The sequence below is a fragment of the Mytilus trossulus genome, chromosome 2 (genome assembly GCF_036588685.1).
Source record: "Mytilus trossulus isolate FHL-02 chromosome 2, PNRI_Mtr1.1.1.hap1, whole genome shotgun sequence".
Lineage (NCBI taxonomy): Eukaryota > Metazoa > Mollusca > Bivalvia > Mytilida > Mytilidae > Mytilus > Mytilus trossulus.
This window is the reverse complement of record NC_086374.1, coordinates 37,434,198-37,458,911: the sequence shown is the minus strand read 5'-3', so window position 1 is coordinate 37,458,911 and position 24,714 is coordinate 37,434,198. Positions and strand designations below refer to the sequence as shown.

The following is a 24,714-nucleotide window of genomic DNA, read 5'->3' as shown; positions in this document are numbered from 1 at the left end:
TAGGTAAGGTAAATGTGCAGTAATTATGTAAGATTATTTCCTCTATTTTCCAATTTGTATTCCATTGACTGCTGAATTCGTATTACTGTCATTTCTAATGAGTGACCTTGTAGCTTAGGTATAGCGAAAATTAATTTATATATCTTAATAACAAGACAAATTAAGATATGTGAATAATTATAATTATAATTAGAAATAATAATTAGATATGGTAAATGATGTAATTAATCAAATTTCCCTTATTCTATTGTTCATGAATCTAAGGTGGGTTTGGTCATGTTCGTTGACTCTGACGTGGTGTTTTGTGACAGGGTAAGGCGTAAACACTATAAAACACAGGACCAAGTTGGATATCGGCACTCGCCAGGAATATTCTAAACCTTGTTTCACAGGAACTCAGTAAGTCATAGCTTAACTTGATTCTAAAAGGGAACGAAAAGGAAACAAACAAAATATTTTTAATAACTTCTATTTCATAAAATGGTTTGAATAAATAACATTTAGAGTACATAAATAAAATTTGAATTATTGAATATGTTTTTTTAGTATATTTGCGTACATTTATTTTATTGTTTTATATTCAACTTCAATTGTTTGCAATCAAAATAATAATTTTAATGATGATCGTGATGATAATTATAATACAAAACGCGACATTTTAGTCATTTAAGGTATTCATTACCAATTCGGGGGAATATTACACAATAATATAGTCCCAAGTTAATGATAATGGCGCTAGTTGTCAATAATTGTGAAAAATTTACGAAAGATAAAATATGTCCGCAAAGGAATAGCAAACCTTTGGAAAGGGACAAAACACAATATTTACTTTCCTTCACTTGTCTTTTTATTTAAGACTGAAATTGCGAAACGTTCCCAAGAAAATATTGCTTTTGGTTACAACTTGTACAAAATACTTGACTCTTCTATTAAGATGTTTTACTTTTAAGATTGTTTTAAACAGTTATAACAGTTCCTTTACCGTTTTTCTTTCTCTTGAATACCACTGTTAAAAGTTTTGCTTTGCTTTGAATTAATAATGTTATAAATGCAGTAAAACTTTTGCTTTGCTTTGAATTATTAATATTATAAATGTCTTCTTTTTCAGTCGTTTCGGTGAAGAGGTTATACAAGATGCTTCTTCAATTACTATTTCTGAGTTCGCTAGTCTCTCTATCTTCACAAAGTAAGTGTAGTTTAATAACTATATGATACTAGTACTTTATATTACTTTGTACATGAAGATGTTGTTTTAACAATTCAACATATATACTCAATGGTTTAAACATATCAAGATTTTTCTAAAGCATACCGAAAAACTAAGGATTTTCTTATTTCAGGCATAGCTTACCTTAGCCGTATTTGGCACAATTTTTGGGAATTTTGGATCATCTATGCTCTTCAACTTTGTACTTGTCTGGCATTATGAATATTTTGATATGAGCGTCACTGATGAGTCTTATGTAGACGAAACACGATGCTGGCGAACTAAATTATAATCCTGGTACCTTTGATAACTATTTTAAATTGTTTATTTAGTGAATTTAGAACTATAACAGTTTATGCGGATTGATACTTTTTTTAGTAAAAACTATTGCATGGTTATGCAATACCTCCAGTAAATTCTTACTATTATATACACTAACTAGCACTTCTTGATACCTCCAGTAAATTCTTACTTTTATATACTTTAACTAGCGATACTTGATACATCCAGTAAATTCTTACTATTATATACACTAACTAGCGATACTTGATACATTCAGTAAATTCTTACTATTATATACACTAACTAGCGATACTTGATACATCCAGTAAATTCTTACTATTATATACACTAACTAGCGATACTTGATACCTCAGGTAAATTCTTACTATTTATATACACTAACTAGCGATACTTGATACCTACAGTAAATTCTTACTATTTATATACACTAACTAGCGATACTTGATACCTCAAGTAAATTCTTACTATTTATATACACTAACTAGCGATACTTGATACCTCCAGTAAATTCTTACTATTATATACACTAACTAGCAATACTTGATACCTCCAGTAAATTTTTACTATTATATACACTAACTAGCGATATTTGATACATCCAGTAAATTCTTACTATCATATACTTTAACTAGCGATACTTGATACTTGCAGTAAATTCTTACTATTATATACACTAACTAGCGATGCTTGATACCTCCAGTAAATTCTTACTTTTATATAAATTCTTACTATCATATACTTTAACTAGCGATACTTGATACCTCCAGTAAATTCTTACTATTTATATACACTAACTAGCGATACTTGATACCTCAGGTAAATTCCTACTATTTATATACACTAACTAGCAATACTTGATACCTCAGGTAAATTCTGACCCTTAAACTCTGACTAGACGCACATGTTTCAATAAGTAAATTCTAACAGTTATATGTACTGACATGTGGGACACGTTTCAATAAGTAAATTCCGGCTTATTGTTACACATACTGACTAGCGGTATATGATTCAATAAGTAAATTCTAACTATTATTATACAGTGACTAGGGGTGCACGTTTTAATAAGTTAATTCTAACTGTTATATAAACTGACTAGCGGTACACGTTTCGGTCAGTAAATTCTAACTGCTATATTCACTGACAAGCGATACTTGATACCTCAAGTAAATGTTAACTGTTATATTCACTGACTAGCGGTACATGATACAATAAGTAAATTCTTACTGTTACACATACTGACTAGCGGTACATGATACAATAAGTAAATTCTTACTGTTACACATACTGACTAGCGGTACATGATACAATAAGTAAATTCTTACTGTTACACATATTGACTAGCGGTACATGATACAATAAGTAAATTCTTACTGTTACACATACTGACTAGCGGTACATGATACAATAAGTAAATCCTCTCTGTTACACATACTGACTAGCGGTACATGATACAATAAGTAAATTCTTACTGTTACACATATTGACTAGCGGTACATGATGTACAATGTACATGTATCTATGTAGCTTTCCTATACTATGGGTGTTTTTACTTTCTTTATGGCTTCAGATCCTTCAGATTATTTTTTCGTCCCGTTATGCATGTTATACGTGCAATGTTTGCATTGGCTCTAACATTGCCGTTTTGATAATAATTCGTCTCGCTGGATTCCTGATAATTATACTCATTTAAGAACACACGTTATTTTCTGCAACCGCAAGTTAAAAAACCCGCTTAACCAAGTGCACAAGTAAATAGCGGTCAAGAAGTCTTTAATAATGAATAATTCAATAGAATATAATTTGCCTCACCGGTTGTTTGTTATTCAATTAGTCTCTTCCTACCTATTAGTCCATTTCTTAATGCCTTAACTTTTACTTGACGACCTCATCAAAAGCGAGCATTGCCGTGTCATTATAATTTATATATTCTCAGAAATCATTTTATAAGATGTAATTTCCCGTTAAATATTAATAAAATGCACGGATATATCGGTCGAACGAAATATTCTCGAATAATAGACAGTCACGCTGTGTTCAATTTTCACATATGAACTATTTATTTTTCTAGGTTGTGGACTGCGTAAAGTAAAAGGCGATGTACGAAAATATGAACAATTTGTAAATGGCGTCGGATGGAAGGACATGTGGTGTGCAATTGGAACTGGCTTTAGTGATCAAGATTGCGACTGTACAATCAGAGTATCAGGCGGTAAATATATATTATTTATATATACCTGAAACTACAAACAATTCTCACATCAATTCACACATACTGAGAGAAAAAAAAACGACGACCACACACATCAACACACTAAAACACACAAATATATAAATATAGTATGTGCAATGCTAGGCGGTTTTGTAGTAGAAGCAAGAAGTGAACAGTTCAGGTTCCATCCCAGCTTGGGAATGAAGTAAAAAATCAGATCAAACCTAGCATTGTTAAGTTCATTTCTAAGTAATATGATACAAAGTAATATTATATGTATATATACACATATATACATATCACAGATGCATATCACTACGAAGAAACATTAACTAGTAACCAACACTAGCAAAGAAAGGACAGAGTCGATGGAATTTAAAAAATGAAGACTAACGGAAAAGAATTTCTAACAGAAATTTTCATATCAGTTAAAATTTTACAAATCCCTACATATTACTGATAATTATACTCGTCAACAAAAGAAAGGATACACAAATTTGAACTCAAATTTATCATAAAATATAATAATATAAATAGGAAAACTGTTAAATTGTCCAATGTTTTCACAAAGCGAATGCATATGATTAAAAGAATCTGACCAAATTAGAAAGTAAGAAAATATCGAGTGATTGAACACAGGGGTCAAATTATTTTTTGAAATACTCAAAATGTGTTTAAATGAGTCAAAATTGCAACGGAAACCCATTGTGATTTATTCATTTATCTGTGGATATTATTAAAGATTAATAGAGAAATTTCCAATTGATCCTGCTTGTGGAAAAATAAATAAATAAAAAACCGATATACCATTATCTAGCCATAAAATCTAACTTTTGTCTTAACAGGTTTTGGAGGCTATGCAGGAGCAGGCGCAGCTGCAAGTGCATCAGCATCTGCAGGTGCTGCCGCAGGTGGAGGTGGAGTTGGAGGCGGTGTTGGAATTGGAGTTGGAACTGGTGTCGGAGTCGGAGGTGGTGTCGGAGGTGGTCTCCTAGTAGGAGGTGGTGGTGGTGTCGGAGGTGGAGCCTTAGATCTGGGTTCATACCTTGGTGGAGCCATAAGTGGTGCTGCTGCTGCCGCAGCTGCCGCTGCCAGCGCTGGTGCTGGTGGTTTTGGTGGTCTTGACGCAGAAGATGTTAGATTAGCAGCACTTCTCTCAGGTGGAGGTGGTGCCGGTGCTGGTGCTGGTGCTGGTGCTGGAGGAGTAGGAGGACTTGGAGGACTTGGTGGATTATTGGGAGGAGGAGGTGGCGGAGGAGGTGGCGGAGGAGGTGGTGGTGGTGGTGGAGGCGGTGGATTCGGCGGAGATGGCGGTGATAATGGCGATGGTGGAGATGACTCTAGTTCTAGTTCAGATGACTCTAGCTCTAGTTCAGATGACAGTTCAAGTGACAGTAGTGAGGATTATGATGAAATTGCAGCCGAACTCGGTCTAGGCGGTGGTGATATTGATGAGCTTCTTGCATCATTAGGTGGTGGAGCTGGTGGAGCCGGTGGAGCTGGTGGAGATGGATTTGGTTATGGTTATGGTGGAGCCTTAGATATGGATTTAGGAGATCTTGAAGAATTATTAGGAGGACTTGATAACATTGATCTTGAAGATGCTGCAGTTTTGGCTGCTCTTGGTTTTGGTGGTGGAAATGGACTTGGCGGCGGAAGTGCCGCAGCTGCAGCAGCAGCAGCAGCTGCAGGAGGATTTGGAGGCGGAAGTGCCGCAGCTGCAGCAGCAGCTGCAGGAGGACTTGGAGGCGGAAGTGCCGCAGCTGCTGCAGCTGCTGCAGCAGCAGCTGCCGGAGGACTTGGAGGCGGAAGTGCAGCAGCAGCAGCAGCCGCAGCCGCAGCTGCAGGAGGAGCTGGTGGTTTTGGTGGTTCAAGTGCAGCAGCTGCAGCCGCAGCAGCCGCAGCTGCAGGTAGACGGGCAGCAGCAGCAGCCGGTGCTAGTGCCGCTGCAGGCGGTTCTGGTGGAACTTTAAGATCAAGGCTTCTTTCTAGAATTATTGCTCGACGACAATCGGCAGCAAGTGCCGCAGCAGCTGCAGCTGCCTCTGCATCTGGTGGAGGTGGAGCAGGAGGTGGAGCAGCCGCAGCCGCAGCAGCAGCAGCAGCAGCTGGAGGAGCAGGATCAGGATCTGGAGGAGCAGGAGGTGCAAGTGCAGCCGCAGCAGCAGCAGCAGCCGCAGCAGCCGGAGGTTCAGGTGGTGGAGCTGGAGGTGCTTCATCTGCAGCTGCTGCCGCAGCAGCAGGAGGTCGTTCAGGTTTAATCAGATGGTTGATAGCAAGACGTGCTGCCGCTAGAGCAGCTGCTTCAGCTGGAGCTAGTGCTGGAGGTGCTGGAGGTGCTGGTGGTGCTGGTGCTGGTGGTGCTGGTGGTGCTGGTGCTGGTGGTGCTGGTGCTGGTGGTGCTGGTGCTGGTGGTGCTGGTGCTGGAGGTGCTGGTGGAGACGGTGCTGGTGGAGCTGGTGGAGACGGCGATTGCGAATCTTCAGATTCAGACTCAGGATCTGATTCTAACTCTGATAATGATACTGACAGCTCCGACAGCGACACTGGAAGCGATGCATCGGATTCTGACTCTGGTTCTGACCCAGATGGTGATGGGGATTCCGATAGTTCTGGAACTTCAGAAAGTTCTGAAAGTAGCGACAGTGATTACTCAAGTGACGATGATGAAGAGGAAAGCGAGAGTGATGACAGTTTCCGATCAGCAGCCAAAATAATTATTCAGCTTCTAACCAGACTTTTGATGTCCGGAGGATTAGGTGGTGCTGGAAGTAGTGCATCTGCCAGTGCCAGTGCAGGAGCAGCTGCAGGTGGAGCAGGAGGAGCTGGATTAGGATTTGGTGGTTGGGGAGGTGCTGGTGCGGGTGCTAGTGCTGCCGCTGCCGCTGCTGCTAGTGCAGGCGGTTTCGGTGGAGTTGGTGGATATGGAGGAGGAGCATCAGCTCAAGCATTTGCTGCTGCATCTGCAGCAGCCGCTGCAGCCAGAAGAGCAAAACTTCTTAATTTGTTGTTTTCAAGATCATCAGCATCAGCAGCTGCAATTGCCGCAGCTTCAGCTTCAGCAGGAGCAGGAGGCAGATTTGGAGGAAGATTTAGTGGAAGTCGAGCTGCTGCAGGAGCATCTGCCAGTGCTGGAGCTAGTGCAGGAGGTAATGATGGTGGTTCATCGAGTGCTGCCGCCGCCGCTGCTGCAGCTGCTGCAGCTGCAAGAAATGCTAATCTGAGAGGCTGGTTGGTTGCCAGTGGTGTAGGAGCAGGAGCTGGTGCTGGATCCGGTGCTGGAGGTTTTGGCACAGGAACTGGTGCTGGATCCGGTGCTGGAGGTTTTGGCACAGGAACTGGTGCATCTGGTGGAGGAGGTAGTGGTGGAAGTGGAGGTTCCGGAGGTAGCGGAAGCAGTGGTAGCTCCAACAATAATGATGGAAATAATGATACTTCTAACAATGGTGTCAAATTGTATGCTTATGACTATTATAAAGACGATAATTCAAAAAGTTCAGGATATGAAAATTCAAAATAAATAACCATAGATGTTCATGTTATCATTTACCTCTACAATTCTAAAATTATATTCAATAGTCAAATCCGTTTGTTACGGAGTACAATGGTCTCGCTGTCCCTATTAACAATGTTTGAGAATATAACTGAACGATAGTTAATGAAGCAATCCATCATTGTGGATAAACATCGATCTACAGAATATTGTGATTTTTGTATGTATTTATTGTTGTTAATCAAAGGCCTTGTGTGTTGTTTTATTTGTGCGAATATTTTCGTATAATAAATGAATAAAATTATCCCATATTGGTATTATTTTAGAAAGTTTTTCTATACGATTTGGTGATGAAAAAATCATCAATGAATAAAAGTGATACTAGCCGTGCATTTACATGTATAATTGTTTAATTATTTCGATTAAATTCACATTTTTCCTCTATGGATTAAAACAACTATGGCATTTTTTATTCAATCAATGTGGTTAAATAGACTTTTGAAAAACTGATAATCATTTCGGTCGATTTCAAAAGCCAATAAATACACATATCGTTTGCAAAAAAAATCCTCCAGATATCCCTCAAATAAGCCAGCTCGTATGAACATTTACACTCACTGTCACATTATACTTGTAAAAGAAAATGTAAACAAATTTTAGCTTTCTAAAAAGCTTTGAACTGCTTCGCTCTGTCCTAATTTAAGGTAATATGTGTTTGAAATGTGGTATTTTAGACCATGATTGATATAAAATGGATGTACTATTACTTAAATTCCCGGCATTTGATTTGTCTTATCCTGGACCAGTAAAGTTTGTAATTCTTTTTCTTATTTGAGCCAATAGCGCTTGCTGTATCTTAGCCGCATCAAAATGCAATCAATCAGAATCTATACGTTATGAATAGTTCATTCAAGATGGCGTGTTTGTCGACTGAAACTAATAGCTCCGCACCGTGATGCCAAGCAAAAAGAAGGATGTTAAGATCTCTTGTTATAACATGGGACATAAGAAACTAATAAATCGAAATTTAACTGACAACGCAATGGCGAAAAAAAAGAAGACAAATAAAGAATAGTACACAAAATACAACATAAAAAACCCAACCTAAGCAATAATCTGATTACACAACTTTCGAAAGGGATTTATTGTCCTCTAAACTTGAGCAATTCACACACAATCAAATACATGATTAGTTTTTGAGTGACATGGTACAATTTATATACCAATAAATTCTTTCAAAGAGAAGTATTCCTTATGGTTCTTGAAAAAAACAAACAAAGAATTGGTTTCCCCCGTTCGTAACGTCTATCACAAGTTATTGTGTTTTAGTTCATCGGATTAATCTGGCGAGATATATAAAGTTGTGACGTCAACATCGGTTATCTAAAAATAATTCATTTAAAAAACGGCCGCTATCGGAAGCCTTCTCGACCAATCATATTAATGTATTTCCAAATATTCAACACACATCATAATTATATTACAATAATTACATATTGTTATCATTCTACTTTTTACATTGGATATAATGATCACGTGTTTCTAAGTTTATTTTACATATCCGTAGCCTTGTTTCTATTTAAAAAAAACATACATTGACGCTATGTTTCCATTTATATGTCAGTATATTGATGGTCAATATAATTTTGTTTTGCTAAATTTTGATTTATGACGTCATGGAGTCACACATAAAAACTACATGTACATAGGAAGCGCCTTTTACAAATGAATATTAAATTATGTAATGCCCAAAAAGGCGCAAGCCAGGGCCGACCGTGCAAGGGCTGTATAGCCAGTCAAGGTCGTTAAAAACTTCCATTTGTTTGTTGCTTTTGCAAGATTATCACTGGATTTTTCAAGAATTTTATCTTAATACAGACGTTATGAATACAAGAAAGCTAATGAAACAAGCTATGAAGTTGTTTAACTATATTGATATTTGCAATAGCATAAAAAGTTATTTCACAAAAATACTGAACTTGAAGGAAAATCCAATAGGAAAGACCATTATCACATGGCAAAATCAAATAACAAAACACATCACAAACGTATGGACAAGAACTGTCATATTTCTGACTTGGTGCAGGCATTTTCAAATGTAGAAAATGATGGATTAAACCTGGTTTTATAGCGTTAACACTCTCACTTTATTGACAGTCTCATCAAATTTTGCATGTTATTATTCTTGCAAAATACAATATAAAGATTCTTTGCATCGGAACTAAACACATTTATTCAAAAACCAGTTGTTGGCATGACACGGGTTATGTTCTTCTCATATATGTTATGTTGGTATGATACTAAACCCCTAACGGGAAGGATTGTGCCTGATATTCATATGATGAAATCATAATCTTTCAATCAGTTTAATTGAAGACTGGAGCTGGCATGTCAGTGAACTGCTAGTAGTCTGTTGTTATTTATGTATAATTGTCATTTTGTTTATTTTCTATGGTTACATCTTCTGACATCAGACTCGGACTTCTCTTGAATTGAATTTTAAATGTACGTATTGTTATGCGTGTACTTTTCTTCATTGGCTAGAGGTACAGGGGAGGGTTGAGATCTCATAAACAGGTTTAACCCCGCCTCTGGTCTTTGTTAGTCTTGTATAATTTTAATTTTAGTTTCTTGTGTACAATTTGGAAATTAGTATGGCGTTCATTATCACTGAACTAGTATATATTTGTTTAGGGGCCAGCCGAAGGACGCCTCCGGGTGCGGGAATTTCTCGTTACATTGAAGACCTGTTGGTGACCTTCTGCTGTTGTTTTTTCTATGGTCGGGTTGTTGTCTCTTTGATACATTCCCCATTTCCATTCTCAATTTTACAGTAAGAATATTGAACGATATTTCCTAATACATTATTTACATAATTTATGTAATAGAGAAATCAAGTACTTTCACTCAGTCAATACTCTATATGGACCTGTTAGATTATATTGACAATCGGACTTTGTCCTCGGTCAATATGCATTTTCTTAGCATGTTTCCATTCACAAAACTTTTATCGTCTAAAACATTAATTAATCATTTCTCCTTATCTAAAGCTGTTAATTTGTTTTCAGCCGATTGTTGTTTTTTTGTTTGGTTGTTATATTGAGATTGATTAAAAAGTTTAATTCATATTTTCTTGGTAAAACTAATATACGTGAATGCCATGATCGTTGTTTTGTCTTACCAGTTTCATGGATAGTCTGTACTATTTAATCATTCTTTAAATAAGAAAGTTTGAAAAAATAATTCATTACGTCAATGTTCTGTTTTCAAAGGTCCTTTTAAAAATGTATTAATATGCCCTATTTTGCAAAATTTTAGGTGCTTATGTTCCGATATATCTTAAATACTTGATTCAACAAGGTTTTCGTTTAATTTTCGTGTTTCTCCAAGCCGCTACTGGCTATAAGTTAAGTATAAAGTGCCGCTAAAGCTCAACTGGCCGCTTTTCTTACTTCTCTAACCATAAACTTTTAGTCTAGGTATTCATCTATCCACATACCAAGATACCTAGGCTATATTTGCTGTCGTATTTCAAATTCACAACGATATTTTCACAAATCAACGTTTCGTCTATCTGCAAGACTTAGTGCATACTCTTTTTTGGTTATAGTTTGGTAAAAAAAATTCTCGAGCATTATTATAGGATTAAACACATTTTTTCTAGAGGTTATTGATGTGTAAACCGAGACGATTAACCCACAAACTGAATAAAATTCCGAAGGACTTTTATGTCAAGTTTGTGAGTTAGAGACCCGGTTTACACATCAATAACCTCTAGCAAAAATGTGTTTAATCCTTATAATTCTTCAGCCAAACATACGCGATTATTGATTTACATTATTACCTTGATGGTTACTATAGAAGCACAATGGTATGTCGTAACTAAGGAATACGCCGCCATCTTGACTTTCTAAAAAACTTAAATGTTTGATAAATGCAACAGAATCTAAAATGAACTAGCACCTACCTTCAAAACTTCATTTTAATTAGATACTATCCGAATTTGAAGCGTACAAGAAACGAAATAATCTTCCGTGTGAAAGTTTTCAATAGTATGACGTCGTGTTTTGCCATGACGTAAATTCGACAAATCATTCGTGAAATTTCCGGGAATTTTAATTAAATTTTATTTTTATTCTTTTATTGTATTTCTTTTTTTTTCTTTTTTCTTTTGTTATATATGCATTAGAAACAACTTTTATGCAATTTGTTTTATAATCTCAACTTGCTGAACATGCCGTGTCCCTGCAAGAATGTGTAACGCGCATGAATAGATTACAAAAGTAATTTCGGAAACTTGGTTTATCGAAGAGTAAACCAAGAGAACAATTCTAATTGACAAATCCAATTCAAGTATTTATAGATATGAAAATGATATAAGAATTATCATCATTTAAGAAATCGTTAGGAATTTGGTTGTATGGTACCGTAATTATCTCTCTCACAAGAGGACAGTTGTATTATAATGAACCGTATAACCTGTCCAACAGGAGAAAACATTTGTATAATTATACGTTTTATGGCACAGTACATTATCTGTCCTACAAGGGGGACAATCGTATAATAATGCGTCTTTTGGTGGCGTTATGATCTGTCCAACTGAGGGGGAAACAATTTTAGAATTTAAATTGTATGGTACCGTGCCACAGGGGAACAATTGTATATCATTTTCCTGGGCGCCAAACTTCAAGTTCAAAAGTTTGAATGGGCAAATTTAACCATGCAACAATGTCAATAATAAGTGAATGCAAGGACAGTTTGAAATACTGAAGCCCTCTAGTCAAACTTATATTTTTTCTTGTTTAGTTTCTTTCAATATACCAGGACATTGATAACAAAAATAGATAAATCTTGTCTTCAAAGGAAAATAACTCCTAGACACATGATGATTTTTTTATTATCCCTGGCATAGATAACCTTAGCCGTATTTGGCACAACTTTTTGGAATTTTAGGTTCACAATGTTGGTCATTTTTGCAATTCACAGCTTTTCTCTAACTCTTATAACAGTTTCCACACAAAAACAATAGTCCAATGCGTCTTTCAAAGGTATCAACTTACATTAGGATAAGACAGTCGATTTCAACTACATTTTGAGTATGTTGCATTAATTGGAGATCTTGCTCTGCTAAACAATGTTGGTGTGCAAAGTTTCAATGTACCTATTAAAGGAGGGACGAAAGACACCAAAGGGACAGTCAAACTCGTAAATCTAAAACAAACTGACACGCCATGGCTAAAAATTAAAAAGACAAACAGAAAAACAATAGTACACATGACACAACATAGAAAACTAAAGAATAAACAACACGAACACCACCAAAAACCAGGGATGATCTCAGGTGCTCCGGAAGGGTAAGCAGATCCTGCTCCACATGCGGCACCCGTCGTGTTGCTTATGTGATTACAAATCTGGTAAATAGTCTAATTCGGTAGGTCAAATTCATGAAAGGGAAGGGGATTGTAGTTACGACGTAAGGAACATATCTGATATCATTTGTGAAACGGTTATTCCATAACGGTCAACCAACTTGTGATGGCGTCCGTAAAATTTACGAAGGGATGATTTCAACCTCACCATTTGGAACTCTTGGTTTAATAGCTTCTTTGTGAGCAGTACCCCTCTATCAAGAAAATCATGATAGGAAATGCAAGCACGGGAATATCGTATCAATTGGGAGATATATACCCCGTATGCAGGTGCTGCTGGAATGTTGCTACTTAGAAATGGAAAGTTCACAATTGGAAAGCTGAAATCATCTCTTTTGTCGTAAAGTTTTGTCTTCAACCGACCCTCATTGTCAATTTCTAGATGTAAGTCAAGATATGAAGCCGACTTAACTGTATCTGTAGTATCCTTTATCTCCAATTCGATGGGATAGATGCGATCCACATAGTCACCAAATTTTGAATTGTTTAATGAAAGAACGTCATCTATATAGCGGAAAGTAGAGTTAAAGGATATTGCTAACTTCTTATCTTTCTTCCTAAGAAGTTCCTGCATGAAGTCAGCCTCATAATAATAAAGAAACAAGTCAGCAAGTAGAGGGGCACAGTTTGTTCCCATTGGGATGCCGACAGTCTGTTGAAAAACACACCCTCCGAACGTAACAAATATGTTGTCAATCAAGAAATCAATCATCTTGATAATATCGGTTTCAGAGAATTTTTTGTTTAAAATAGTTTCCATAGATAAAAACCAATATAACTCAAATGGAGTCGTCAGACAGCTGTGGTCTTAATAAGTAGTAAGTAGATCTGTAAAACATATCAGAGTTTCACGTTCTGTAAATGTTACAATCATCTCTTCGTAAATTTTACAGACGCCATCACGATTTGGTTGACCGTTATGGAATAACTGTTTCACAAATGATATCGGATATGTTCCTTACAATCCACTTACCTTTCATAAATGTGACCTACCGAATTAAGACTATTTACCGAATTTGTTATCACATAAGCAACACGACGGATGCCAAATGCGGAGCAGGATCTGCTTACCCTTCCGGAGCACCTGAGATCATCCCTAGTTTTTGGTGGGGTTCGTGTTGTTTATTCTTTAGTTTTCTATGTTGTGTCATGTGTACTACTGTTTGTCTGTTTGTCTTTTTCATTTTTAGCCATGGCCTTGTCAGTCTGTCTTGCATTTATGAGTTTGACTGTCCCTTTGGTATTTTTCGTCCCTCTTTTACAGTTTACATGATACCTGTGAAAGTAAAATAACAAAATACCGAACTCCATAATTATACCTATAATACCTTTTTGATAATATTGTATAGGAACATTGTTTAGCAAAAACAAATCGTGTATGTTGATAAACATAGCAAATAAAACAGTTCTTATAAAGGAAGTTTTTATATTGAAATTCAGTGGGTAAACCAATATAGTATGTTATGCATAACTAGAGTCTGTCATAGAGACAGCAAACCGAATTTTCCTGCAGAACCCTTAATAGTTGTTCAAGTATAGACGCAAAGAACCAAAACTCCTTAACAGGAAAAGTAAATATAGAACTTCACCCCCACTTTTAATCAGTAACACCATATTTAAATTTGAAAGGGTTTGGTTTAATGGTTCATGAATAAATGCACGGACAGACTGGAAACGCCATTTTTCAATCTTCCAAGAACCATAACTCCTGAAGTGTAACTTGTCATTATAGAACTTGACCTCCATTTTGTTGTAAGTACCAACGTATTAAAATTTGAATAGGTTTTGTTGAACGGTTCATGAGTTAATGCACGGACAACATTTGGCTGACGACCACCCACCTGCCCGCCGTACATCCTCAAATAAACAATCGATATTTTCGACTAAAATCCGGTTAATAGAACCATCAGGAATTTATGACAGTTGATCGGAACTGAACTACACATAGTTTATTTTCCGGTATTTGATGTCTTATCCTTATCGCATTTAAGCCAGTAAATGTTGCTGTATTTCAGTCGCATCATAACGCAACCAACCAGAATCTATATGTGATAAGTAAATATTTTATGATGGTGTGTATATCTACTGATAATAAAAGCTCCACATCGTGATGCGAAGCAATTAGTAAATACTGTCTATGTGTGTTGATCTCTAGATGAATTTTGTTATTTCTTTAGTCGTGTTGCCACATACTCCACATCCTTTTTATTAATGTGCGCATGCACATGTTTTCTATACAGAATACAATTTCAGGGGGCCTCGTTGGCCGTGTAGTCTAATAACTTGATTGCTAGCAAAATATGATAAATCAATCAATCAATCCTTATCAGGGGTTTGATGAGATCCTGTCAAAATAACTGATCCAAAATATTGTGAGGAATAAATAGTAATTAATACTTAAACTATTCTACAGACGTTTTATAAAACATCATCATTTAAAGGAACGATCTGCGTCTGCATGCAAACTCAATAACCACATAATTTTGGCAGTCTTAGAAAAGATTACTGTAGCCGCATATGGCACATCATTTTGGAATTTTTGGTCCTCAATGCTCTTCGACTTTTTATTGTTTTTGCTTTATAACTATTTTGATCTGAGCTTCACTAATGTGTCTTATGTTGACAAAACGCGCATCTGGCGTATTAAATCATAATCCTTGAACCTTTGATAACTATTTACACCACTGGGTCAATGCCACTGCTGGTGGACGTTTCGTCTCCGAGGGTATCAACAGTCCAGAAGTCGGCACTTAGGTGTTGACATGAATATCGATTATATGGTATCAATTTCCTGTTACAAAATTTTGATTTTTTTGCGAAAACTAAGGATTTTCTTATCTCAGGAATAGAATACTGTATCAGTATTTGCACAACGTTTTGGAATTTTTGGTCCTCAATGCTCTTCAACTTTGTAATTGTTTGGCTTTATAACTATTTTGATCTGAGCGTCACTGATGAGTCTTATGTAGACAAAACGCGCGTCTGGCGTATTTAACTATTATCTTGGTACCTTTGATAACTAATTAGATATTAAGATACCAGAATAGTTGTTCACTTAAGTAATATGTAAATTTATCGATAATGGAATTGTGTCTGAATGTAGATAACAGGTAATGCATGTATAATAGGAGATGCGTACCCTGTACACACATCTGTTTTGGTTCTATTTTGAGTTCATCTGGGACTTCAGTTTTTTGTTTACCTTGGTTTATGATGTAATGAGACCGATTTGAACATTGGTTACATGCAACCTCTGTTGTCGCTTATTCATGTGATTTTTATGGTCTATAAAAGCTATTGGAGCTTGCGTTTAATTTTGTACAAATTAGTTTTAGCCATGTTTTACAATACATACTATAGTTTGTTGTATATAGGACGTAACAAATGTATACTGGTTATGTATTCATAAGAGTTGAATCCAAGACTATATTTACCAATGAAGGAAGGCATACCACTTTCATTTCATTGCCTTCAAATTATAAAATTCATTTCTATAGTAACGTCGATTGTTATGTCGCTTGTGTGTTATTCTGTCGTATGGCATATGTTGTTTTTGTTTTTCTTAGTACAGTACTTATTCTATTTGTTTATGTGAAATAACACATCAGATTATTAATGATGTCTGTAGACTCTAATCACTTTGTAATTATCTAATTAACTCATTACAAAAACCAGGATTAAATTTTATATTAACGCCAGACCCGCGTTTCGCCTACAAAAGACTCATCAGTGACGCTCGAATCGAAAAAAGATTAAAAGGCCAAATAAAGTACGAAGTTGAAGAGCACTGAGGGCCAGAATTCCCAAAAGTTTTGCCAAATACAGCTAAGGCAATCCATTCCTGGGATAGAAAAGCCTTAGTATTTCAAAAATTGTAATCAGTTAATTTATAAATATGACCATATCAATGTTAATTCATGTCGGCACAGAAGTGCTGACTACTGGGCTTTACAGAAGAAGTCAAACCAGATTCATTTGATCGTACAGCGTTGTAAATCGAGACAACTCTACATATTTATATTTTGTTTAAGTAAATAAAAACAATAACAATAATTTAAGAATGCAATACTAATTGTGTTTGTAAATATTTCATCACAAACTATGATACTCAAAAACAATTGTAAAGATCTTTCATCGGGTTTTAAAACTTGTCAGATGTCTTTAATAAAGTCATAAAAAACCTCAAATTAAAAAAAAAATATGCATATGTTTTTTATAACTAAATGGATAGTTTTCATTAAACAACTTATGTACATATACTTTTTTCTGAGGAAAATTCTTGAATTTGTCCACATTTAGAAGCAGTGTACTTATTTTTAATTGCTTGCTGCTAGCAAGCAATTCGCCGACATATTTTCCGTATGCAAAGTGACCCGAGCGTAACCCTCCTCGTAAAAATCCGGTGACCACAATACGCATGGATCTGTCATTGAAATAAACAAATATCTGATTATACATGTTAAACACGTGCTCAATACCCATGTTTTTTGTGATTTGTTTACTATAAGGTGACAATCGGTAAAACTCGGCTTCAAATCACGGCATTTTATGAGCAGCCATATTTGTTAAATCATAACAAACAGAGAGAGAAAAAAATTGGCGATTATATGATATATTTGCGAAAATAATGATAAAAGCGTGCACATAGGACTAAGTTTATGATGTATACATGCATTGGTTCAAGAATTGGACAAACATTATTTTTCACCAATCACTCGTTTCATATGACTTTAACGATTTGATATTTTCACTCCAAACCCATATTGGTAAAAGTTGAAAACTAATGTAATGTTACTTCTTCTATACATTAAAGGAGTATATCAACGACCAATAGTGTAAATTAATCAAAGAGCTGAATAGCTCTAAAGGGAAAGACGGCCCTTGTTTCTATTTCATTTTTTTTTTTGGGGGGGGGGGGTATCATTTGAATTCTGTCATTTAACAACAACTACAATATTTTGTTTTAATCTTAATAGTGTACGACTGAACTGCAGGCTAGGGCCATTTTCCATTTTTTGTGACAGTACTCTTAAGATTTTTAATTTTTTTCTTAAGAAAGTTAGGACTGAAAAATCTAGTCAGTTTTAAATTTCCATTGATAAAGTTCCCTGTTACAACTCTCATCACAAGTTTCAGAACCAATGTTAATATTTCTATAATGAACATTAAATGTGTTTAAAAGTTTAATTCATGTTAATATTGTTAAATACTTTTGTTTTATTCATCAAGAGGTAAATCAGTGTTCAAAAATCACATTGGTCAGGCCAGATGGCAAATTGGCGGATGCTGGGCGTTGTGCATTGGATTGTTTAGAAAACTAGTATACAACCAGATGAACAGGTGCCCTAGAAAGGTAATCAAAGTGCTTGTAAGCCTTGATGGGTAAATATTGCTTTAATTCATCATCAGTAGTAAGTAAAATTAAATATTTTAATGTATAAAGCATTGGTTTTTTTTGTAGTTAATTCAAATATAATTATGGACAAAAGAAGATAACTCCACTTCTTGTTTAGATGACTTCAACAATGCCATCATTTATCTATTCAATACAGATTGAAAAAAATATTTAATTTTCTTGGCAAGTATAAAATTAATTTGTGACTAGAACATCTGAGGCTGAGCATATAATAAATTGATACATTTCTGTAAATGTTCATGGATAGGATGGATAGAATGTAATGATCAATGCACTATATTTTGTGAATCTAAGACTTGTAAGATTTAGATATCAAGTCAATACCTCAGGTCAATACCATAGAATTTGGTTGTAATCTTACCCAAAATTTATACTTGATCTGTGTTTTGTGATAATAAGCCTAGTGTATAAGTTTCATAATATTTGGTAGATTCAAATTAAAGTTGGAGAACAGAAACAACTTCAGCAATTTTTCCTTTTTGAGAAGGAGATAATTTTTGAACTTTTAAAGTGACGCCACCAATATTGAAACTCTATCTGGGTTTTGTGGTATAAATGAGCATTGTGTATAAGTTTCATAACATTTGGTTGAAGCAAGTTACAGTTAGCCTGCAGCCAAATTACTTAAATATATTCTTACCATTATAAATAACAATCTTAGAGAGATAAATTCATAGAAATAGTGTTCAAAACGAAGCAGTTTGCTAGATGGTAAAAATACAAATCTACTTAATATTACATTTTTGTGTTAAACTGCCTACCTAATTAAACGTTTATGTTGTGTCATTGTTGGCTATAACAGGCTGAAAATAGTGTAAATCCCATAATTCATGTAAAATCCATGAGGCAGTACAATATGGTCAACAAAAAATAATGACAAACAGTCCTACAACCAATTATGAATGTTTTAATGCAAACAGTATATCAAACATATATTCTCAAATTGTTTCCTATGACCGAAAAGCAATATATTGTTGAACCAGAAGCCCATTACTAACCCTGAGTAACGGACGTCTGGTTGAATTCAATGCAAAGTGGGAAATCATTGCAACCCTGTTAATACAAATATCCTCTCACAGAGAGTCAACATAGAACTAGCCATGGTCAACCATTTCATTATATTAATCTTGATTAGTTATATCTGTGACCTTTTCAGCCGTAAGTTCCTTCTTTTCTGTTAGTGCTCTAGACTGGTGAAGATATACTGCAAATACAATGCCCTGGAATAGAAGATAAGCATAAAAAACAAACTAACCTAATGTTACTTTATTTTGAATATAATTGGTTTTCTTGGTGTTGTTGGTTAATCATCATTCTTGAGGTTTATACCTTATTCCAAGGATGCATGTTTAAAAATTGGAAATAACTAAATGGTGTTGGTCTAAGAAAATTAGAAAATATCAAGTTAAGGCTACAACAGTAGGCATGTCAAAGTTATCTTTCTTTACTCACTGTAAAAAATGTGCTGAAAAACTCTCCTACTATAAAACAGATATCTCTTCCCTATACAGATAATTCTAGAATATTATATAATATTTTGTATTGAACAGACCTTCATAGTCAACTCCATTTATTTGAATGTAAATAAAATTTATAGACTTCATTCCTAATATAACAGAACAAGAACATCATGATAAGGAATATGACTGCTTTTTATTTTTTTTTGTCAACAGGTTTACACATAAATGTACTATATATACATATATATTATTAAGATATTTTGTCGTTTTTGTTCATTTTTCCACAATTTATAATTTTATTTACTTGTGATCATTTCGGATCACAAGATGACATGTATGCAAGCTTTAAGATTTAAATGTTTGCTTGTCGAAGATTGCTTAAACCTCATCAAAAGGACAAAAAAAAAAACCAACAACAATGGACAAGAGAATTTCCGATTTGAGATTTCCTTGAAGTCCTTTTGTATTTCGCTTTTTTTGTAGACAAGGCAACTCAGATTAGGATTATGCATTAAACAAAAAGAAAATGTAAGTTTTCACTAACTACCAATGGCATGTGTATTGTGTTCAGCGTGTATAGTGAAGTGAATGCACATGGATATTAATCTATTCATTACAAATTCTAGACAAGACTCTGAAGACCTTACCTGGTGCTCTGCTGCTCGAACAAATCCTGAATTAGCAGATACTGTAACACACTTCAGTTGGTCCCCAGTTCCAAATATAATCTACAAAATATTCCCCGATTAGTATAGCATGAATAATCGTTGGTCATCAGTAATCAATTTCACAATTTTTTAGACTAAATATGATCATAAGTATACTTAATTGTTCATGACTTACACTGAACTTTAGTCGCAAGCTTATTTTTGTGAAACTGATCACAATTCAAAACATAATCTGCAAAATATTCTTTAAATATAATGGTGTTATGAAAGTTTGGTTTTCAGGACAAAATTCGGTCTACAATATAAAAATCAGAAGATAAGATTTGATTCCAAATGAGAAAACTCTTCATCATAACAAATGAAGTAAAAGTAACTATAATCCACAATGTGTTCTTCCATAAAATGATACCATATGCTTCAAATTTATTGTTTTGGAATATCAATTGGCTTAGTTTGTAAAAAATGAATCCGAAAATAAAACATGCTACTCCAAGGAACAAGTGAACAGTAGTTTCACATTAACAACATATTTGTAGAATTTGGAGGTGGACTTTTCCAACATTTTGTTGGTATTCATATGGATATCAACTGTGTATCACTCCTGGTCGACCTTATGACTCAGATTTCTTCATATACACGTACAAATTAGAAGACCAAACATCTAGCTGATTTAGTTCCACATACAGGTATACTAATGATATTCTTCCAATTAGCAATTCAAACTTTTCTGATTGGATTCCATTTATGTATCCTTCATAACTAGGGATTACAAAAAAATCAAAAAAAACAACACCTCTAGTCGGACTACAGAGGTTATTGTTATTCACTACCAGAATCTCTGACAAACGAGAGGATTTCAATTTTGAATTCATTAATTTTCCTCACCTCAGAATCGCAGCTGCAATATACCAACTTTACTCGCGTAGTAATACTTTTGTCAACTCATACGATGTTCGAGAGCTTGTAGATGCTACATCAACTTAGTAGAACGTCATCATAGACTGACTCGAAGATTGATAAGTGAATGTTTTGTCATAAGCATATACTTCTTTTTCATAAAAAACTCAACGGAAAGTATCAATACCAAATTTATAAGTATTCATTATCTATTTCATAAATGATAAAAGATTACGGTAATATCTAGCTATCAGCTGAAGTTGTGTAACTTTTATTATTTTGACAGTGTCCCAATCTTATTTGTCATTAGGCTTTTGTTTCTTTTGGTATTATGCCTCTAGACATGACTCGGTATTTATGCATTCGGCTACCCTGGTATATGCTTTGGGTGTTCCCAGTACAATATAAAGAAACTATAAAAGTTGACATACAAATGGGAGGTTAAGCTAAATATAAAACCAGCTTTGACCCACAATAGTTGGAGTTAAATGTTATATGACAGCTGTTTTCTATTTATTCCGTTGGTTGATAAAATCTAAGGTTTATTTTTTTTCTTCCGTTTGAATGAACTTTTTAAATCTACGATGGAAATCGGTATCTTTGTTATAACATTTTTCTAACACTTAAATGTTGTCAGAATAATACCATTACATGTATGTTTCAGAAGAATCCGTAATTTTGATTGCTTAACGATGCTTACATGTCATTAAAAAAATAAACTTCATATCCCAATGAAGTGTAACATTCATGATGACATGTGCCATCAAAATAAAGTGCACTTGTTAATTTGATTAATTTTATAGTGTTGATTGTGCGCACATTTCTAGAATGAAGCGCTTTTGCGCCTCATACATTGTGTGCCTCGGTCAACACTTTTACACCTAAATAAAATTACAAAAAGAAGCAGTCAATTCTTAAATTATATTTCTATTTTCAATGTCATGATCAACGAAGATTTTTTCAAAAGATTATATACGTTCAAAAATAGATTGGCTCGCTGGATACACAATGAATATGATGTTTATATATTAGGCTTGTGTGCGCCTTCACGAGCAATTTTGAAATCAAACGTGTAAACAAATATTTATCCTATCTTTCTAAAATCAACAATACAATTTACCTTGGATCTGTCTCTTATTTTCCCCGTCTTTGGAAGATCCTGAGATCTTACAGAAGGCTGATCTGGGACCATTTTACATGTTTCCAAAAGTTCAGCTGCTCTACTTTTCTCGTTTTCACCACCCAAAGTATTAAGAATCGTCTGGAAGTCATCTAGTGCCGTCTTACACACATACATTTCCTTACCTGCAATTTATATTTTACGTGACTTATACAAAATATATATTGCAGTTAAAACAATATTTCAAACTATGCACATGTCGTACTTCAAGATTTTAATCAAAACACAAGTCAAGTAAACATCAATATTATACTTTTACTCCAACAATTAGCATTAACACCAATGCAACTACCCCTATTCATCATTGCATATCTGTTTAATATTGACTCAATAGGTATGCTGACAGTGTCTATGAAAGGGTCGAAATTGGTGTCAATGGTTATGTCTAAACGTTAATAGATGATGCAAAAAAAAAAAAATTACAGATTTAAATTCATCTCCGTCATTACAGTTTCAGTCATTATATATATATTTATAAAGCATAAATGTATTCCCCCTTTTCATTTCAAAATAAGTTTTCAAAACATCATTTAACAAAGGACCATTTAAAAAAAAATTGCTTGATAAGATTTTGTGGAAGTGATGAGCACAGAGTCGAAAAATCATAAATGTCAAACTCATTGAATGAAACATCTAAAGAATGTAATTATCCAAAACTTCCAAAGTTGTTGACATTCTAAAAATAATAAATTCCATTATTTTCCTATGTTACTTGAGACTGTTGCTCATACATACACACAATCTATATACTGGTATACTTTAAATGTCCGCGGACAATTAACTCTGTAATATTCTTATGATTTAGTCAAAGTGATGTACAAAATGAAGTAGCTCATCCAATATGAAAAAGGGCACATGAAGTAAAACTCACTTTGGAGAAAAAGTTATTGCAACAGATGAATCTGGATATCATGCAATACAATTTCTTTTGACAATAAATGATAAGAAATTTACTATAATTGATTCTATGTTCAGAATTACTCATTACTTAAGTGTTTCAAAAATGATGGCAAAGTCAAAACATTAACTCAATTACCTTTTAAAGTTATAACTAAGGTAATGTTTCAACTGTTTAATCATTGATAAGACATGTTTTCGTAATTTACAAAATCATTATTGTCTGACTTACGGCTGTAGGATAAAAGTTCATGGTTACCCAGCAGTGTGCAAGTATTAATGACTTGAATTTTTAAAAACAAAATATAAGGGTGATAATATCATTTCTGAGACGATAAGGACAGCATAATCAACTGAGAAAAGGCTTACCATGACAGGAAACTATTAACATTCTGGAAAAGGAATGAGACTACCAATCAGGCAATGTCCCTTAATGATACAAATAAAACCAACACGTTTTCATCATTATCAGTACACATACATGTAAGATATTTTTTCTTATAAGTACATTTACCTTTTTCATCATTATCCGTACACAAACATGTAAGATATTTTGACCTATAAGTACATTTACCTTTTAGATATTTTTGCAAGGCTGGGAGTACCGGGCATTCTCTTTCCTCTTTGGCCTGAAGCGAGAGAATGTTTTCCCGAAAGATGAAGTTACAACCACCATGTGATATACTTGATACTAGTGTGATCATCGTTGTTATGTCAAGATTGACTCCTTTGGCTTCTAGGACATTATCGGATGTTTCTTGTATCACTTCCGGTATAACAGCATCTGTAAAACTATATGTTGGTGCACTTCCTAAAATCTGTAGCAGTATATCTTGTTTATCGAGACTATTTGTAGAAGAGTCCTGAGATATGTCATTGATATTTGACATATTAAAGGTAGTACCGTGATTGGATTGGATTGTTAACGACGTACTTTTAACATTATTACATTTTCCATTCTCTATACACGTCGATTTGCTTTCAATCAGACCAACATCTCTACCATTGTCATTTGACAGATCTTCAGTTTCAGATTGCTTTGGAGTAATTTCGATTTTCTCTAAGTGTTTTAATCTATTGTAACAAGATTTATATTCACTTGCACTTGGAATGTGAAAATCATCCTCTTCATTGTAATCATCTTCCTCGTCCGAATCACTCTTTATTCGATTGTTCACGTCATGTTCATCGTCAGAGTAACTTTCGGAAATCTCTACAAGATGCTGAATGTCAGAAGAAACGGGTATTCTTTTCCCCCAAACTTTAACACCAATATCTTCAAGAGCAGCTGCCATGTCATCAGTAACCTCGTTGTAAAATGCATAGTGTACTTCAGGTACGATAAAATTTATCGTATGTTCAGCTGCACATTTCAAATAATCTTCAGCTTGGCGCACAATATCACGGTCTCCATACTGACCTCTACCTAATGTTAAAGTAAATAAAATAATTTCAATATTTCAAATTTTACCAAAAATCAATTAAAAAACATTTGGAACAGCGCCGTATACATGGACTTATTCAGAGCTTATTCTTGTATGCATATATACAAAAT

The 24,714-nt window shown here is 34.6% G+C and overlaps 2 protein-coding genes across 4 annotated transcripts in view; one reads left to right on the top strand and one right to left on the bottom strand.

The window, feature by feature from the left end:
• Window positions 1–277: 277 nt before the first annotated feature.
• LOC134707133 (spidroin-1-like) lies at window positions 278–7,529 on the top strand. Of its 2 annotated transcripts, XM_063566669.1 has the most exons (5): window positions 278–399; window positions 1,109–1,186; window positions 3,579–3,719; window positions 4,565–7,003; window positions 7,043–7,529. In XM_063566669.1, the coding sequence occupies exons 2-5, from the start codon at window positions 1,135–1,137 to the stop codon at window positions 7,237–7,239; spliced, it is 2,829 nt and encodes a 942-aa protein (XP_063422739.1). In that variant the 5' UTR covers window positions 278–399; window positions 1,109–1,134; the 3' UTR covers window positions 7,240–7,529. The 2 variants fall into 2 exon arrangements, with proteins under 2 accessions (XP_063422739.1, XP_063422738.1); XM_063566668.1 differs by having other exon boundaries at window positions 4,565–7,529.
• An 11,419-nt stretch (window positions 7,530–18,948) lies between these two features.
• Window positions 18,949–24,714, bottom strand: part of LOC134707132 (UPF0415 protein C7orf25 homolog) — an 87,356-nt gene continuing 81,590 nt past the window's right edge. For both annotated transcript variants that reach the window (XM_063566667.1, XM_063566666.1), the window contains exons 4-7: window positions 23,734–24,585; window positions 22,203–22,387; window positions 20,165–20,245; window positions 18,949–19,277 (exon numbers count right to left, since the gene is read on the bottom strand). In XM_063566667.1, coding sequence (XP_063422737.1) covers window positions 19,179–19,277; window positions 20,165–20,245; window positions 22,203–22,387; window positions 23,734–24,585 — 1,217 coding nt within the window. In that variant the 3' untranslated portion in view covers window positions 18,949–19,178. The remainder of the gene's footprint in view (window positions 19,278–20,164; window positions 20,246–22,202; window positions 22,388–23,733; window positions 24,586–24,714) is intronic.

Coding starts and splice junctions, on each gene's coding strand:
- LOC134707133 (XM_063566668.1), top strand. CDS start 1,135: ATGCTTCTTCAATTACTATTTCTGAGTTCGCTAGTCTCTCTATCTTCA. Junction 1,187..3,578: donor AGTCTCTCTATCTTCACAAA/GTAAGTGTAGTT, acceptor TTATTTTTCTAG/GTTGTGGACTGCGTAAAGTA. Junction 3,720..4,564: donor TACAATCAGAGTATCAGGCG/GTAAATATATAT, acceptor TTGTCTTAACAG/GTTTTGGAGGCTATGCAGGA.